The 16,348-nt window shown below is 45.4% G+C and overlaps 1 protein-coding gene across 1 annotated transcript; it reads left to right on the forward strand.

Annotated features, from left to right (window-relative positions):
* The first annotated feature begins 116 nt into the window (after positions 1 to 116).
* On the forward strand, positions 117 to 15,691 carry LOC144952095 (nicotinamide N-methyltransferase-like). Its single transcript, XM_078882503.1, has 5 exons — positions 117 to 175; positions 8,778 to 8,950; positions 10,643 to 10,850; positions 13,446 to 13,535; positions 14,906 to 15,691. The coding sequence occupies exons 1-5, from the start codon at positions 117 to 119 to the stop codon at positions 15,246 to 15,248; spliced, it is 873 nt and encodes a 290-aa protein (XP_078738629.1). The 3' UTR covers positions 15,249 to 15,691.
* Positions 15,692 to 16,348: the final 657 nt, after the last annotated feature.

Raw genomic sequence — 16,348 nt, forward strand, 5'->3', positions numbered from 1 at the left:
GTGTTCACTTACCTTCATTCATGTCGTGGTATACGCATACGTGGCACTGGTCGTGTGGGAGGGGTCGACCAAAAAAGAGGATTTAAGAGCGATGCGCCCAGAGTGAGATGTCTTTTATGCATCTGGCCACGCATCGTTTCTGCCACCACCACCACCGCTGCCACCATCTGACGCTGTAAGTTTTCATTCAATTTCAATTTAAAGCTTTCGTGACTGCAGGGATTCATCTTCTTGGTTCTTTCGGTAAAGTCACGTAGAAGGGAAGTCCTCAGGTGAGGACGGCTGCTTGCGTTGTGGCCGAAACGTCGTGAGAATTATTTTATTCTGTTTTATTTTTATTACTTCCCTTCTACGTGACTTTACCGAAAGAACCAAGAAGTTTTCATTCAATCAATCCACACATACATGCATGCATATGATCTCACTTGCTCAGTTAGGCGCGTAACGCAATCGTCCTTCCCACAGACGCTATGAATTGTCATGTATCAGGGGTTGCCATTTGATTCAATAATCTGCTGTCGTCGTTTTGTGAATGTAAAATCCTCTAAGCGGCTGCGCGGTGTTTGATGTGAATAAATTATAACGTGCGTGTGTACGTTGAACTTACTTCGCAGCGTATGTAGACAACCGTGCTGATCTTTTGCCGCGGTGTAGTTGGGAAAGCAACTCTAAACTTGCAATCCAGAGGTGGCCGGTTCGATCTCACGGCGCGGCAATTGAACGTGTCATCTACTTAAACACCCCCTCGCTTCTGTCCACCCAGCAGTGCAAATGTCGCGTGTGATTTGCATAAATTTTGCGTATTCCCACCTTTTTCAAGACGTCTTGTTCAGCGTGGAAGAGTAGGCCAATGTACCTCTCCAGAGGGGGTGATCTCTAGAGCTTCCTCTAGTGAAGCCTTTTTGCCAGCAATGGCGTTTCCAAATAATTACAGGTCTGCCATTTTACCTCTTATACTATGTGTATGTTGAACTTCTTTTGCACCGTACATAGCCCAACCGCGCTAATCGGAAGTGTGATGGAAGGACAACTAAACACAAAAAATCGGGTTAAAGTAATTTTTTTCAAGCTAGATTTAAAAGTGCAGTGTCCCAGTGGCGTATCGATATCGGAAGGAAGAGCATTTCAGACGGCCGCAGAAACGCATCTGAAAGCGCCGTGATGCGCTGACCGTCGTTGTTCGATGGCCAGCCATAAGCCGCCGCGGGGATGGCCGGAGTTTTCGTGATGATGGTTTATGCTCCTGATGGTAGCAAAATGCGTTGTCGCAGTAGTGGGGCGTTGTTGTTACTGATGCTGTGTGTAATCACTATCGAGTCATTTGCACATGTACTTTTTCAGTATTGGGATGCTTTGGCCAATGTCAGTACATTGTGTTTTAGCTACGCCTGGTATACATGAGGTTGTGCGTTTCAATCCCGATCCTGATGCCTGCTGTATATTTGGAGTTTGCATATCCCTCTCCCCGTAGTCGCGCGGATTTTTTCTCCGGGTCCTCCAGTTCCTCCAGTTTTTCCCTCCACATTTAGAATAAACGTGCGTTTAGAGTATTTGGCTGCTATACATTTCCACACGATAAGCCAATTCGTTGAGCTATCATTTGTGGCCAGGTCGCTTCTGAAAAAGAGCTACATAGCTCAGTGGGTCTTTACCTGGTGTAAAATAAAATAAATTGTTTAGTTTTAGAGAGCGAACATGCAAACTACACACACAGAAAGATGTCCCCTGGTCGGGAATTGAATCAAGGTAACGTCCTGCTATGTGGCGCAGATGCTACTACTGCGCCACCCTGCACGCCAGATCATTTATATAGCTAATCGTTTCTTCATTACATTTGTCCATTCGTGCCTTTGTGTCTCTAATCCACTTTTTGAGGTTGGGGGGGTGTGGAAGCTTATTCTACTGGGTGCTCCAGATGTCGTGTGACCACCGTTTAATTCTCTAATACGTAATCCTGTCCATAGAGTGTTTTGGGGGGTTAGATCGCGTAAATAAGAATGCGTCGTTAAACCCACCACCACCCAACACAGCCAACTAGTAAGGTTTTCCACGTAACAACAATTAAGATTTGTCACAACATTTACAATTCGAGTACGACATTTCGTCGGTAATTGCAACCAGCCTCATCAGGCAACAGCCAGAGTTGTGGAGAAATCCTCCTCCTGTTTCGGTTATTAGAGGCATAAATGCGACGTCGTCACTTGTGAGCCAAACAGGTGCGAGGACCAGAGGGGGACGTTAATTCATATAAATAACAATGGCTATCTAACCAAAAAAAACATATTATGGAAAATATTGTTCGCGAAAGGTGATGTGTTAAATTGAAGTAACACTGTATTTTTGTACACGTTCCAAAGGGTATGAACACACAAATTAATAAGCAAAGGGAAAAAGAGTTAAAGGTCAAATAATTGGGGGGTAAGGGGGGGTCACAAGACATCTGAACCACCCTGTACTGTTGCTGTACATAGACTTAGTGAGTGCTTATTTCCTTATCTTCTATGTTTACCAATGCTTTCGATAATTTCTATTTTTTTGTATTAAAGTTTTTTCGTTCGTGAGAGATTTTTCATAAAGGCGTCTAAAACATAAAAACATTCAACTTTCTTGCTTAAAGAATTTTAGTGTGGACGGAGCGCGCGAGGGGAGAGCTATTTGGAGCATTGAGCTGGCTAGGCTAGACAAAATGCTAATTCTCTTTTGTCCTGAGGCTATAAATCACCTTTTATTTATTCATTCCAAAAATTCCAAACTGTTCAGATCAAAACCAGAAAAGTGACAATCCTGAGTGATCATTCGTGCAGTCCAGCCTGTCCTTTGCAACAAAGAAGTATACTTAAAATGGGCCAACTACTGTACTTGTACAACATTCATCACATGCACGTACCACTTGGAACACGCGTAATAATAGTAATTTAGTGCTTTTTTGGTATTTTTGTCGCAATTCTCATAGTGCAAGGTTATCATCGTGAAGGAAGGCGCTAACGTTTCACAGGTGTAGTGTGCGGACGTTTCAGACTATGTGGATAATGTTGCTACGTGTCATTGCAATTCGATAATTTGCGGGTAAATTTTTTTTGTCGAATTTGGTTAAACTTGCGATGATCTGTGACTCGTTTCGAATGATGTCAGGGAATCCTTAACATCCACTGAAGCATACAGCGCGTAGTATTATCTGGTGAACAACACATGACTAATAATCAATCTGCAATTAGCGTGTACGTATAAAAAGCCACTCGGGCACACGAAGGAAAATCAAACGTCCGAATATTTTTTTCTATGCTTGATAATCTGAGAACCTAGTGAACTGATTTGACCCTCTTTATGTAAGTTCTTAGTTTCACGACGCCGAATGATCACAGTTAATGGTAATGACATGACATCTGCTGGTTAGAAAAGGGAAGCACGGCTACAGGCACCGCTAAAACAACATCCAATCTGAAAGGGAGAGGTACCTGGGGGAAAAGTAATGAGCGGGGTTGGCCGAGATGCTCCGGGAACCTTCTCGAAGGTTCCATGATAGGGCGTGGCCAGAGGCGGAGCCTAGCCGCGTCTGGGGAGATATAAGCGGGGACGGAGGAGAACTCGGGGTTCGTGTGTGGAGTCTTGGGTCCGGACTGCGTCGCTGCTCGCCGTCATCTCTCTTTGTCGTCCGGCCACGTGGAAGATCTCCTGTGGCTTCCATCACCCTCCCCGGCACGCCACCAGCCAGCGGCGTGGCCGAGTGCAGACGGTGGAACCACGCCGAGTGATCGGCCGTGTGTGTGTAGCCTGTAGAGACGCTAACACCCAGTGTTGTATTCAGTGAGAGATAAGGTTGGCCTGTGTTGTGCCCGTGTAAGACTAAAAGAAGAAGTCCCCTCTACACGACGTGTCACGGAAGTCGCTCATTACAAATGTATAGGGGGGGGGGGTCAGATATTTGTGACGATGTGTGACGACGGGGGGGGGGAGATATGTGACGTCACATCACAATGCGCAACTTTAAATAAATATAGACAATACGTTCTACTTAATTAAATAGACTTTTTAATTAATGTTTTCTCCTACAACATCAGATAGCAACGCCACATTAAATACGCACTCCAATGACAATAGTTTAAAGCCATTTGAAGCATGTTTTCTATTTTGGGGGTGGGGGCAGAGCTTTGTGACGTCATATTTGAGGGGGGGTCTAACTTTTTTGTGACGTCGTGTGACGAAGTGGGGGGGGGAGGGTCACTTCCGTGAGACCGAGGCTGCTTGAAATGGCTGGACAGCTTCACAAACTAGAGGACGCGGGTGGGCCATTGTGATGGCAAGGTTTTTTTTTTCAAAATTGACCTCGTTTCAGAGAGCATTTGTGTCTCTTAGCAATAACGACCTGATACACTGCATCAGCCTCCGCACCTCCGATTAGCTCGGTTGGCTACGTGCGTTGCGAAAGAAGATCAACATACACCCATACACACGACACAGAACACCACATTGCTCAATACCCCCCCCCCCCCCCCGTATCAGCTCGTTCAGACCTGAATATGGAATCACGTTCATCATTTGTTCAGAAACATACCTCAAAAGAAAATATAAATCCCACCAAAATGTTCGAATCTTAACTACCGTAATCATTCTTAAATCAAACAAATAACTGCCTGTAGAAATAACGAACAAACAAAAATGACACTTGTTTGTGTGTCTAACTATATTAACAACCAGAGAGCAGTCTGTCTAATCTTCCCCATCAGTTCAGCCCCCTTCACTCACCTCTTCTCCCCTTACCGGCATCTCCGCCACGGGTGCTACCCTCCTCTGTTGTCCACTCTCAACACTCTCACCAGACACCTTCCACTACTTACCATCTGGCAATTTCACCAGATGCCTCACCACTCACCACACACCGCTGCCAGTCACCCACCCACCAGACACTCACCTGTGACATCTGACCCTCACCCAGATACTACTCACCAATGCCCACGACGTCACTCACCAGTCATCCACCTGGCCCCTGACCAGACACATCTGATACCTCACCACCCGGTAGACACTCACCAGACACTACGCTGCTGACACTGGACACACCACTCTCCTGAGACTCAGCAGACAGCATTCGCCACTCGCTGACACACTTATATATTTAAAAAAAACGCACCTGGCTCTCCGTAGCAATTTCAGCAACACGTAGCAGAGTGCACAATTACGCGTGCGATTCATCACAGGTAAGCTCACACCGGTTACATTAGCAAGGCGTTTAGTAGTCGATGTGTCAGAAAATAGCAGTGTAATAGCTATTGTCATAGCTATAACCAGACACACACCCATCTCACCCTCCACACAGTGCCGGATGTAGTCTCCAGGGAAAACCTCGCACCCAATTTAAACCATAACATTACTCTCCAAAACACCGGGTGTGCTGAAGCGGTCACACATTTGGCACTCTTGAGTCACGTGTCACTGTTATTCATTGGCCTCGTCGCGTGGTGGAGGGTGTACAACACACACGTTTACACGACCTGACCCAGAGGTCGGCAACCTTTCAAAGGAGAAGAGCAATTTTTTGTTTTGTCCTTGACTCAAATATTTCTAGAGTCGCATCACATGCAGAGCTACTTGTACACGTCGTACATAAACACAGCAGCGATACATCCAGGCGTGCAACTATGGGGGGGCGGTATGCAGCAACATTATGCTACACATAAGGGGCCCAGTCGGCCACAAGGAGGCCCCGAATCAACAGATAAACAAGTAACAATTGTTTAAAAAATAATTTTTTAATCCAACAATTAACCATAAATGCTAAAAATGTTGACAAAGAAAAAAAAAGATTTCACAAAAATACACACAGCGTAAAATATAGTAGCGCTACTGCCGGTGTTGATGACTGAACACCACCAGCATTTTTTGCTAACTAACATGCGCATGAAAGTGCATGTCAGTTATCGTCACTGTGAGACTCTCTTCGTCTAAACTCAATATACGGTGCAACTAAAATAATATATATAGTTATAGCCTGCATATTGTATATGGGTTAAAAACCATCCATAGCTATTTCAGTAAAAGCGAGTCGGGACAAAGGAGGGGGGCCCAAAGTCGAATCTTGCATAGCCCACCCATTGAAATAGGCAGTTGGGCCCCTGTATAAATATTCTTAGGTTTTTTCGGTAAAGTCACGTAGGTAAAACATCAAAATTAATGAAAATAAAATAAAATAAAACAAAAAATCACGACGTTTCGGAGGCAACACAAGTCTCCGTCATCAGGTGGGACCGTCACAGCCGAATTAGCTGCATCAAGATGCATCAAGATGCAGCTAATTCGGCTGTGACGGTCCCACCTGATGACGGAGACTTGTGTTGCCTCCGAAACGTCGTGATTTTTTGTTTTATTTTATTTTCATTAATTTTGATGTTTTACCTACGTGACTTTACCGAAAAAACCTAAGAATATGATTCCTTGCAGTCACGAAAGCTTCAAATCTAGAATTAACCCCTGTATAAAGCAGATGACAAATACATTCTGACTTAAACGAAAGAGGTGCTGAAATAAACTGCGTCTATTTAGTCCCCCCCCTTAGTTATTCTTTAACAACACAGTTTGCACATATTGTCGTCACCAAGACAGGAACATTGCGTCTATGGGAAAGTAGGTCCTATTTAAGACGCTGTTTCAGAGTGTAAGGAACCGAATGAAATGAATTCCGTTTTTGTATCGGCTTCCCACAAGGGGGAGGCCAAAAGAGCCGCATGCGGCTCCGGAGCCGCAGGTTGCCGACCCCTGACCTCTAATCTGGGCATTTCCTGCACTGTTTTATCCTGGCTCCATTAATGTCTCCCTTCATGCTCATCCTCGGTCTCCTTCAATTACTTCTGCACCCCTCCTTCACCCGTCACATCAAGTGTTCCCCAAGGCTCTGTCCTGGGCCTCCTTCTCTCTCTACATCTCCCCTCTCGAAACATTTATCTCCTCCTATTACTTCTCCCACCACTTCTTCACCGACGACATCCAAGTATTCTCTTTCTCCACTTTCACTCCGGACCTCTCTTCCCGCATTTCAGCCTGCCTAACTGCCATTCAGTCTTGGATGTCGCTTCACTTACTTGCCATAAACCCCTCGAAAACTCAGGTTCTCTTTTTCCTCTGTACCCACCCCCACCATCACCTTCCCACCCTTCTCACTCACCCCTGTCCCCTCTGCCCACAACCTTGGTGTCCTCTTTGAGTCCTCCCTTTCCCTCGGCTCTCACATCTCTGCCATCACCCGCACTCGTCGTTTCCACCTTGTCAGCATTCGCAAAATACGCCCTCTCGTCACTCAGTCCACTGCTAAACTACTAATACATTCACTCATCTTCCCTCGGTTAGACTATTGTAACTCTTTCCTACTCGGTCTCCCAGCATATGGATGAATTCCACTATAACAGATCCAAAATGCGTCTGCACGTTTCATTTACAAACTACCACACTGCTCCCGCACCTCCACCCTTCTTATAGAAATGCACTTTCTTCCTATCTTCTACCGGTGTCTATTCAAGCTCCTTATGCTGGTATTTAAATCTCTTCATGGCCTTGTCCCACCTTACCTCACTTCCCTAATCTAGTTTTATGTCCCCTCCCGCCCCCTCTGCTCTCAATCTCTCCCACTCTTCACCATTCCCCCTCTCCTTGTGCACAATCACCGTTTCCGCTCCTTTTCCCTACTTGCCCCCTTGTCCTGGAACAAACTTCCCCTCCACATTAAGCAAGCACCCTCCCTCTCTACTTTCTGCTCCTCCGTCAAGACCACCACCTCTTCTCTCTGGCCCATCCTTCCCTCCATCCCTAGGCACCCCCGTAATTCTGGTACCCACTAACCGCCCTTCCTATACTTCATCCCTATTCACCACATAACTTTTATTTACTCTAATTGTACCACTCATAATCCTTTTAAAGTGCCTTGGATAAAAGCGCTAAATAAAATAAAATAACCCAAAATACTCAATTATGAATCATATTATTTTAACTGCTATTTGATCCTGGGAATGTTACTGTTAAATTGTTTCATATTTAAAGGTTGTAAACAAAGGATGTTATTCAAAGCCAAAGAGCCTCGTATTAAGATATGAATTGTCATCAATTAATCTAGTACATCTGTTTAGCAGGGTTTGCTATGCACGGTTCGAAACATACATATGTAATGAGCGACTTCCGCGACACGTCGTGTAGAGGGTACTCTTCTTTTTTCCACGTACGGGCACAGCACAGGCCAACGGCATCGGCTTCCTCTCCAAGTACACACTTAGTTATTACATTCTACAAACTGCACACATGGTTGATCACACGGCGGGTTCCGCCCGTCCGCTCCCGGCGTGCCGGGGAGGGCGGTGGAGCTCCGCAGGAGATCCGCCACGTGGCCGAACGACGGAGAGAGATGACGGCGAGCAGCGACGCAGTCCGGACCCAAGACTCTCCACACCGACCCCGAGTCCTCCTCCGCCTCCGCTTACATTGCCGCAGGCGCGGCTAGGCCCCGACTCCGGCCACGCCCTCTCATGGAACTTTCTAGCCAGTCCTCAGAGTTTCTCGGCCGGCTCCACTCTTTACTTTTGGCCCAGATACCTCTCTCTTCGGGGATTGGATAATGTTTATAGTGATGCCTGTACCCGTGCTTCCCTTTTCCAACCAGTAGATGTCAATATCTCATTACACATACATAAAACGCACACTGGGTGTATATTCTTGTTCAACCTACCTGTAAACCAATGAATCACAGACTTGTACCAGCATGCCCATTGTGTGACTACCACCTTTTTGTCCTTTAAAAGATCGACAATAATGGAAGATCAAAACTTTGCCAAGCGATATGGCCAGGACTATGCTACACACTTCAAAGCGCGGGAGTATTTGGACACGTACTACAATACAACACCGGAGGATTCGCCCAAGAGAGACTTCTTCCCCGAGCTCCTGCAGTTCCTGCATTCAACCTTCAACAATGGTGAAGTATTCAAAAGCCTGTATTCTGAGTCATGACCCGGCTCAGGCTTGGCTCTGGCTCAAGTGAGCCAAGCTCAAAAAGACATGCTTAGCCCTTTCCCGTTCCAAGACGTCTGCAAGTTGCAGGGTGTGGGTCGTCCATTTCACCCACTGAATCTCGGAACATGCGAGCAGTTCAGCATTAATTGTATTTAGAGAGGCATAGTAGCGCCGTAGTTGTTAAAGACGTTGTACTCAGCAAAGAGAACCATAGCGACATGACCGCCATACTCTATGGCAGCTGGTACCAAACTGTACCACACGCCTTGTGGGAGCATCGATACCAATAAAGTTATTTTATATACATATTTCTTCCGGTTCCATTCGTGTATGTGATAGGAATGAAATCGAAAGAAAAAATAATGGACCTGTACGTCATCCGAATTGGAAAGGGTTACCTTCAGCTAGTTCTGAGCATGCGCACAGCCATTCTCAGGATTGCCATTAACGGTGTCTGAGCCAAGCCATGGCTGCGTTGCTCATATTTCACAACAATTAGCTTTATATCATACATGTCGAAGGTTATACTGAAAATTACTGAATCAAGAATTGAAAGCAAAGCAGATGGGTACATTGCAAAGGGCCAATTTGTTTTTTTGGAAGGGATACGTCTCAAGATAAGCAATTTCAAGAATGAGAACAATCTCTGTAAGGAGCTTGGCATGTAACACAAGTTTACATTTGTTTAATTGATATTGAAAGAGCATTCAATTCAATATCTTGCTTGCCATACTCTAACGATCAGAGTTGACTGGAAAGATAAATGCCTGATTGTATATTTGTACATGGGTCAAATAGCAACAGTACAGATATCTAAAGACTTGAGGATACAATAATTGGATTAGCATTGCGACATGGGTGCACATTATCCCCAACACTTTTCAACAATCATGTCGAGATGATGATATCAGCTTGGGAAAACGTAATGGAAGGAATGATCGTATGACAGTAAGATGAATCATATTTTCATATGACAAGGCTGGCAAATACAGGAGAGTTACAAGTGTCAGTTGCGATGCTAAACGAGGCAGCCATCGAACAAAGACGGTCACTGCATCGCACCTTTTCAGATGCGCTTTTGGACCCGTCTGGAAAGCTCTTCCTTCTGATATTAGGAAGCCCTGGAGCTATGCACTTTTAAATATAGATTGAAAACTAATTTCTTTAGAACTGCTTTTTGTGTTTTAGTTTGTTGTCCTTCCCCCGCACCTGAAATTAACCCAGTTGGCTATCTACGGTACGAAACGGGTTCAACATACATATGAAATGACGACTTGACACACTTCTCTTGAGATGGAACTTTATTGAAGACACGTTCACTTGACATCAGGCTGAGACCCCACTGCAACAGCCCCGAGTCTCCCACGCATCTCCCTTATATATCAAGACGAGGCCACGCCCCCCTTCTCGATCATTCCGGTAGCCACCAGTCACAACTGGTACCCCTGTTATTACCTCCCGTGGCCACTAGTCCCCTCAGATCGCATGCAGGCTCTATTGTCATTACACATACAATTAACTCCAATTGTAACATTTTATCTGGTGGCGCATCATTATTTAGCTGTTTAAAATTTATCTAATGTTTTATTGTTGCTATTATCGAGTCTTCAAAATGACGTTTCCACCATTTTCATCATTTTCGTTGTTTTGCCAGGCGAGATCAGAGGTCAGCGCCTCCTGGACGTTGGATCGGGCCCCACCATTCACCAGGTGCTGAGCGCGTCCGAGTGGTTCCCCGAGATCTACCTCTCCGATTATGCGCAGAGCAACCGGGAAGAGCTGCAGAGCTGGCTCTGTCGCTCCCCCGACGCCTTCGACTGGACGAAGACGATAGAGTTTGTGTGCCGGCTCGAAGGACACAGGTGCTGCTGTTCGCTATGCATGCTCCATGTTGGTTTCTGTGTTGAATGCCCGGATCTTCTCTATTAGCTGCCTGCTAGTAAAACGCTGACCAAAAAAATTACATAAAATCCTTGAGAGGTGCTGTGTTTTGTAATAGCCTATTGAAGAAGATATGTCACTCTCTGGAGCGAGCCAACAGATAATGATGTATAGCCCCAAATATCTCAGTGCCATACCAGATAGAAGGCCAACATTACAACACCATCTTAACATTACAACACCATCTTATTCACACCTTCAATCAGTTTGCACCTCCGATTAGCATGGTTGGCTACGTATGGCGCAAAAGATAGTCATACACATGTAAAGACCAAAAACAAACCACCTACCTCATATGATACACGTGCAGATGGACAGTCCGGAAGTGTGTCAAGGCCTCTGATTGGTGCAGGGAGGCCTCAAAGAGGATTGTCTAAGGACAGGTAATTGAAATGATTGTGAGAGAAATTCAAACATAAAAGGCAGGAAATAAGGGTTGACTGTTGGGGAAATGGTTGACACCCATTGGATGAGGACGGAGATTGGCTGAGGGAAATGGGGGTGAACGAATCTTCCAGAAAGGGCGCTCGGGGGATATAAAAGGGGATAGCACAAGGGGAAGGACGGTTGGAGTGAAGACGAATTTCGTGCATCAAGAACCGAAGTCTGGGCCTAAAAAAAGTGTTGGTGTCCATAATAAAGGCTCTTAATAAAGTAAGAACATGTGTGGGCGTCATTACACATGTAGAAGAGTTGGCGACGACTCACTCAGAAATGGAGGTAAGGTTAAGGGCTTTCGCCGTTTATTAAGGGCTACACAACACACGGGGGTGGGGGGTGAACCACTTCCCAGGGGTTAGGGATCCTGGGCTAGGTCCCACTCGGTCCCGACACAACCGGCTGCCCTGTGCCGTGGGATCAGCCAACATGGCCGACCGAGTAGCACAGCCACGTCCAGCCCTGATGCTGTGCTATCCCCTATTCCTCCCCTCTTGCCACTGGCTCCCCCCGTTCCACCCTACTTCGACCCTACTCTCCAGCTATGACCCCGCTTACGTCACGGGGTCCCTCGAGGAGCTGTGCCGTCATGTGCGCTGTTCAGCGCGCATGACCCCACGTCCCGTGATGCCATCACACCGGACAGCGCACATGACGCCACTACTCTCTTCTACTCCTCTACACATACATCAAGAAAGTTAGCCAAAAAAGGGAAAATAGGATTAGACCGCATGTGCAAATCCGATGGTATGAGCCGGGGAGCGGATGTGCTAACATTTCAGACAGCTATACCTGGAGATCCCGCTAAATAATGAAATGCATATAATCACAAAAACATTAAATCTACACCAATGTACCGAAATCCCTCGCCAACCGCGGGGGTAGGCAAATCCGCGGTTGGTAAAGTACAGGTGCTTATGGGAAATAGGGGGTTAGGGGAACCACAGCCGCGGTCAGACTCGTCATAGCTTAACTAAGTTGCCTATTTCTTCAATAAAAACGAACAAAATACAGTAAATTACACGATAACATAATAAAACATAAATAAACATGACATTAACTCTACATACTTTTAATATGGAGGGTAGAAGTCCATTATTTCTCCAGCTAAAAAAAACTACCAATATAACTGTAGTATGGTTCCAGGGAGACTTGACACGTAGTTGGAGGCACACGCTTATTTATTAACACCAGCACGTAACTCGGAAGCTTACAGTAACTGAAGGGGTATCGGCCCCTTCACCCGTCTAGCTACGGAACACAACAGCCTAGCTCACAGCTAGCTTACACCTAGGTTACGGCACCCCGAATACCCAGACCTCGCCCTTAGATGAGCGTCGGTTCTGGGCTCTGGGGGCCACGCCGCTGGCTTGCCTGGTTGGTCCTTAAAAGGACAGCGATCCCAGGGAGTTCCAGGGCCGGTCTAGCTGGTCTTCTTTCTTCACTGGTTACAACTTAACACTAGACCCAGAGCCCTTCGGCTCACCGCCTTAAATAGCCATCTCCCCCCGAGGGGAGGGGATGTGGGGGATCCCAGCGTACGGCGAGGACGTCGCTGCGAGCACCTGCTCCGCGTACCGACGTAACCACGCCCATTGTGTTTGTTTGCCACCCGCGGCAAGTCTAAATCAGGCCGTCTACAACGGCTACAACGGCTCTACATAACCCGTATTGGCCAAACATCCCAACAGTAAAAAAAATACCTGCAGGTTACACATCGTCCCCTACCCTAAAAACTGAAACATTCCTGAGACTGAGCTTGTCTTGGGTAATTAAGTGGAAATAATTATTATTTGTATTACAACAGAGGTGCAGGGTCTGCAGTTATTTGTATTTAGTAGCAGGTAAAGACATCTCGTTGTCCCTCCTGATGAAATACAAATGTATGCATGTAGCCAACCATGGCACGTAGCCAGCCATCCTAATCGGAGGTGGGGAAGAACAACAAACTAAACACAAAAAAACAGTGAAAAAATAAGTTTTCATGTTGCTTGAATTAATATATTTTATGAAATCGCCGCTCACAACTCCAAAAACCATGCCGGCTTTAACACGACGATGGTGGTGTCTGCCTGCAGAAAAACGGTGGAGGAGAAATCGGTGCACGTGCGCAAGGCGGTGCGCGCCGTGCTGCCCTGTGACGTCAACCAGGAAGACCCACTGCTCGGGTGAGTTCCTGTACACATCTCAACGCGTGCATATCAGTGTGGCAATGGTGAGTCATCCTGAAAAAAAAATCAATACATCAGGTAAACTTTATTTGGCATTCGAGAGGCCCAAGTAGACCAAGTGTTCAAATATCCCATGAGTGGGAATCCATCGGTCAACAATTGTTGGCAACTCAATCCGACCCTCTACCTATTGCAAACTTGACCGCAAGTAATCGTCCATTCACACAATATTAATGGCCTCAACCTCTGAAATGCCAACACATTCCCACGAACCTCAACAAACCGGCTCAACGCACGTGCTCCCTTCTTTCAGGAAACTCCTCTCACCTCCCTATAAGCAAATCATCTTTACGGGTCATAGGTCAGCCAAGTACATTACTCAGCCCTTACCTCTAACCTCAGGGGAGTCTGTAAACTCCTGCATATCCGCAGAGCCCTTTGGTCCATATTTTACTCCAAAGTCGCTCCCTCAATGGTATCACACAATCCTTCAGCCCCTGTATCCGTTCACTCAGTAGCAGCTTTTTTTTTGGTTGCAGTTGTGAACAATTGCCATATCTGACATTAGTACATCTATTTAACACGTAGGCTTTCGCGACCCATATTATTCATAATAAACTGTTTTGGGTTAGATCGCGTTATTTATAAATGTGTAGTAACCCTCCACCACCCGACACGGCCAAACAGTAAAAAAATGTGTCACGTTTACAAAAGACAAATAGTTCACTATATTAGCCCACCGGTGTGTTGAGTGATTCAACATCATTTTCAAATTTTGAGTACGACGTTTCTCTGGTAATTACATCCAGCATCATCGGGCAATTTGTCAGAATGGTGAAGTCCTCCACTTGTTCCCGGTCTTAAATAGTGCAGCAGGGTGACATCATCATTTAACCCAATCTGGTGCAGTGATTTGAGGCAGAGAGGGGGAGGGTATTGTAATTATATTATAGATTGGTAATCATTGAATTGTTATTAATTAGTATGTGTTTCTCCTATAAGGAATTGTAATACATATTTTATATAATAATAATACGCTTCCAGGCCGCACTAAGCATGTAGCTTCGGCACTTTACTAACTAATGAACTAGTGTAGCCAAAGATGATCGTGCTCAAGATGGTCTGGTAACAATAAACTATTCCCTCACTGTCCAAGACGGAAGAAAATAGCTCCGCCCCATAGTCCATGGCGACCAAACGTAAGTTGTCCACATAGGCAAACTAAGGCAAACTCCATTCACATTTGTGGGAGTAGACGTGGCTCAAGGCACCCTCGAGGCACCGCCTGTTCATTATTGTTCCACTCCACCATTGTCTAATTACTGAGACGTTCCGCTTTTCCTGTCCACACAATAATGTCTCCGTAGGTCCTGGAGCCAAGGACCCTTTGACTGCATCATCTCCACGCTGTGCTTTGAGGCAGCGTGCAGATCGATAGGCGATTTCACGGCAGCACTGGGCCACGTTTGCCGTCTCCTGCGGCCCGGGGGATGGTTCATTCTTGCCACAGAGCTGGGCGAGACGTTCTACCACATGGGCTCCGAGATCTTCCATGTGCTGAGCTTGGATGAGACGGTCATCCGGCAAGTTGTAGGCGATGCTGGCCTCATCATACAGCAGTTGGAGTTGCATCTTGCGCCTAAGCCATCTCCCGATGATGTCAACGACCACCAGGCCCTGCTCTTCCTGAGAGCCCAGAAGAAGATGTAATATTCCCGTGCCGGAGTCTATGGTTATGTTGGTTTCTTTCACACACACTTTTAATCTAGACCAGTGGTCCCCAACCATTTTCGACCTACAGATCAGTAATTACCCTTGAACAAGATTCACAGACCACCGGTAAAATTTGGCAAAATTAAATGTACCCTTAAAGTGGCATGAGATGTTTTGATTGAAGAGCCATAAAAAATATGAACTGGATTTTAATATAGTTGTACTTATTATATATTAAAGGCTTGTGCAATGGGCGTTAAACAATATGGTGCTTTGTAAAAGAAAATGTATTTCTGCAATAGTTCTGCAGACCACTTCCCACTGCCTTGCAGATGACCAGTGGTCCATAGATAACACGTTGGGAACCATTGATCTATAGCAGTGGCTCTTAACCTGGGGTGCACGCACCTCTGGGCGTGCGAGACATGGCCAAATTTGTTTAAAAGGCAAATAATCGAAACGTAAGTGCAACGTACCTTATTTCATCAAACCCTATGTATGTATTAACATTATTTAAAAAATACGATTAAGAACCAAAGTGGTGCAAGGCTGCAGCAAAGGTTAAGAATCCACTGGTCTATAGAGTATCCACTTACAGGCGAGTTATGTGCATGAAGCTTTGGTACAGGTTTCTCGAACCTTAGTTGGGAATAATATGATTTTGTATGCACGTTTATTTTTCTCAGGGTTTATCTCAGCAATCTCGTTTTGACGCCGCTAATATCCATACTTTTATTGATTGCTGTTATAGATGTGAATTATATTCCTATTAAAATGGTATTGATTTTGAAATTGTGTATCAATAAAATTATTATCAATTACTTTTGTGTGTGTGGGTAAACTCCTCTCCTTATTGATTTGAAGCTTGCGTGACTGCAGGAATCCATACTCTTTGGTTCGTTCAGTAAAGTCACGTAGATAGAAAATGTATTAAAATTAATTAATTAACATTTATTTTCTATGTACGTGACTTTACCGAAAGAACCAAAGAGTATCCTCTCCTTATATATGACAATTCACTAATATCTCCATAAACTCTATTGGCTGTTGTTTACTCCCAATATAACATTCGTATTCTCTAAGGCCTGTTCCATCGA

This window comes from Lampetra fluviatilis, chromosome 65 (genome assembly GCF_964198595.1).
Source record: "Lampetra fluviatilis chromosome 65, kcLamFluv1.1, whole genome shotgun sequence".
NCBI lineage: Eukaryota > Metazoa > Chordata > Hyperoartia > Petromyzontiformes > Petromyzontidae > Lampetra > Lampetra fluviatilis.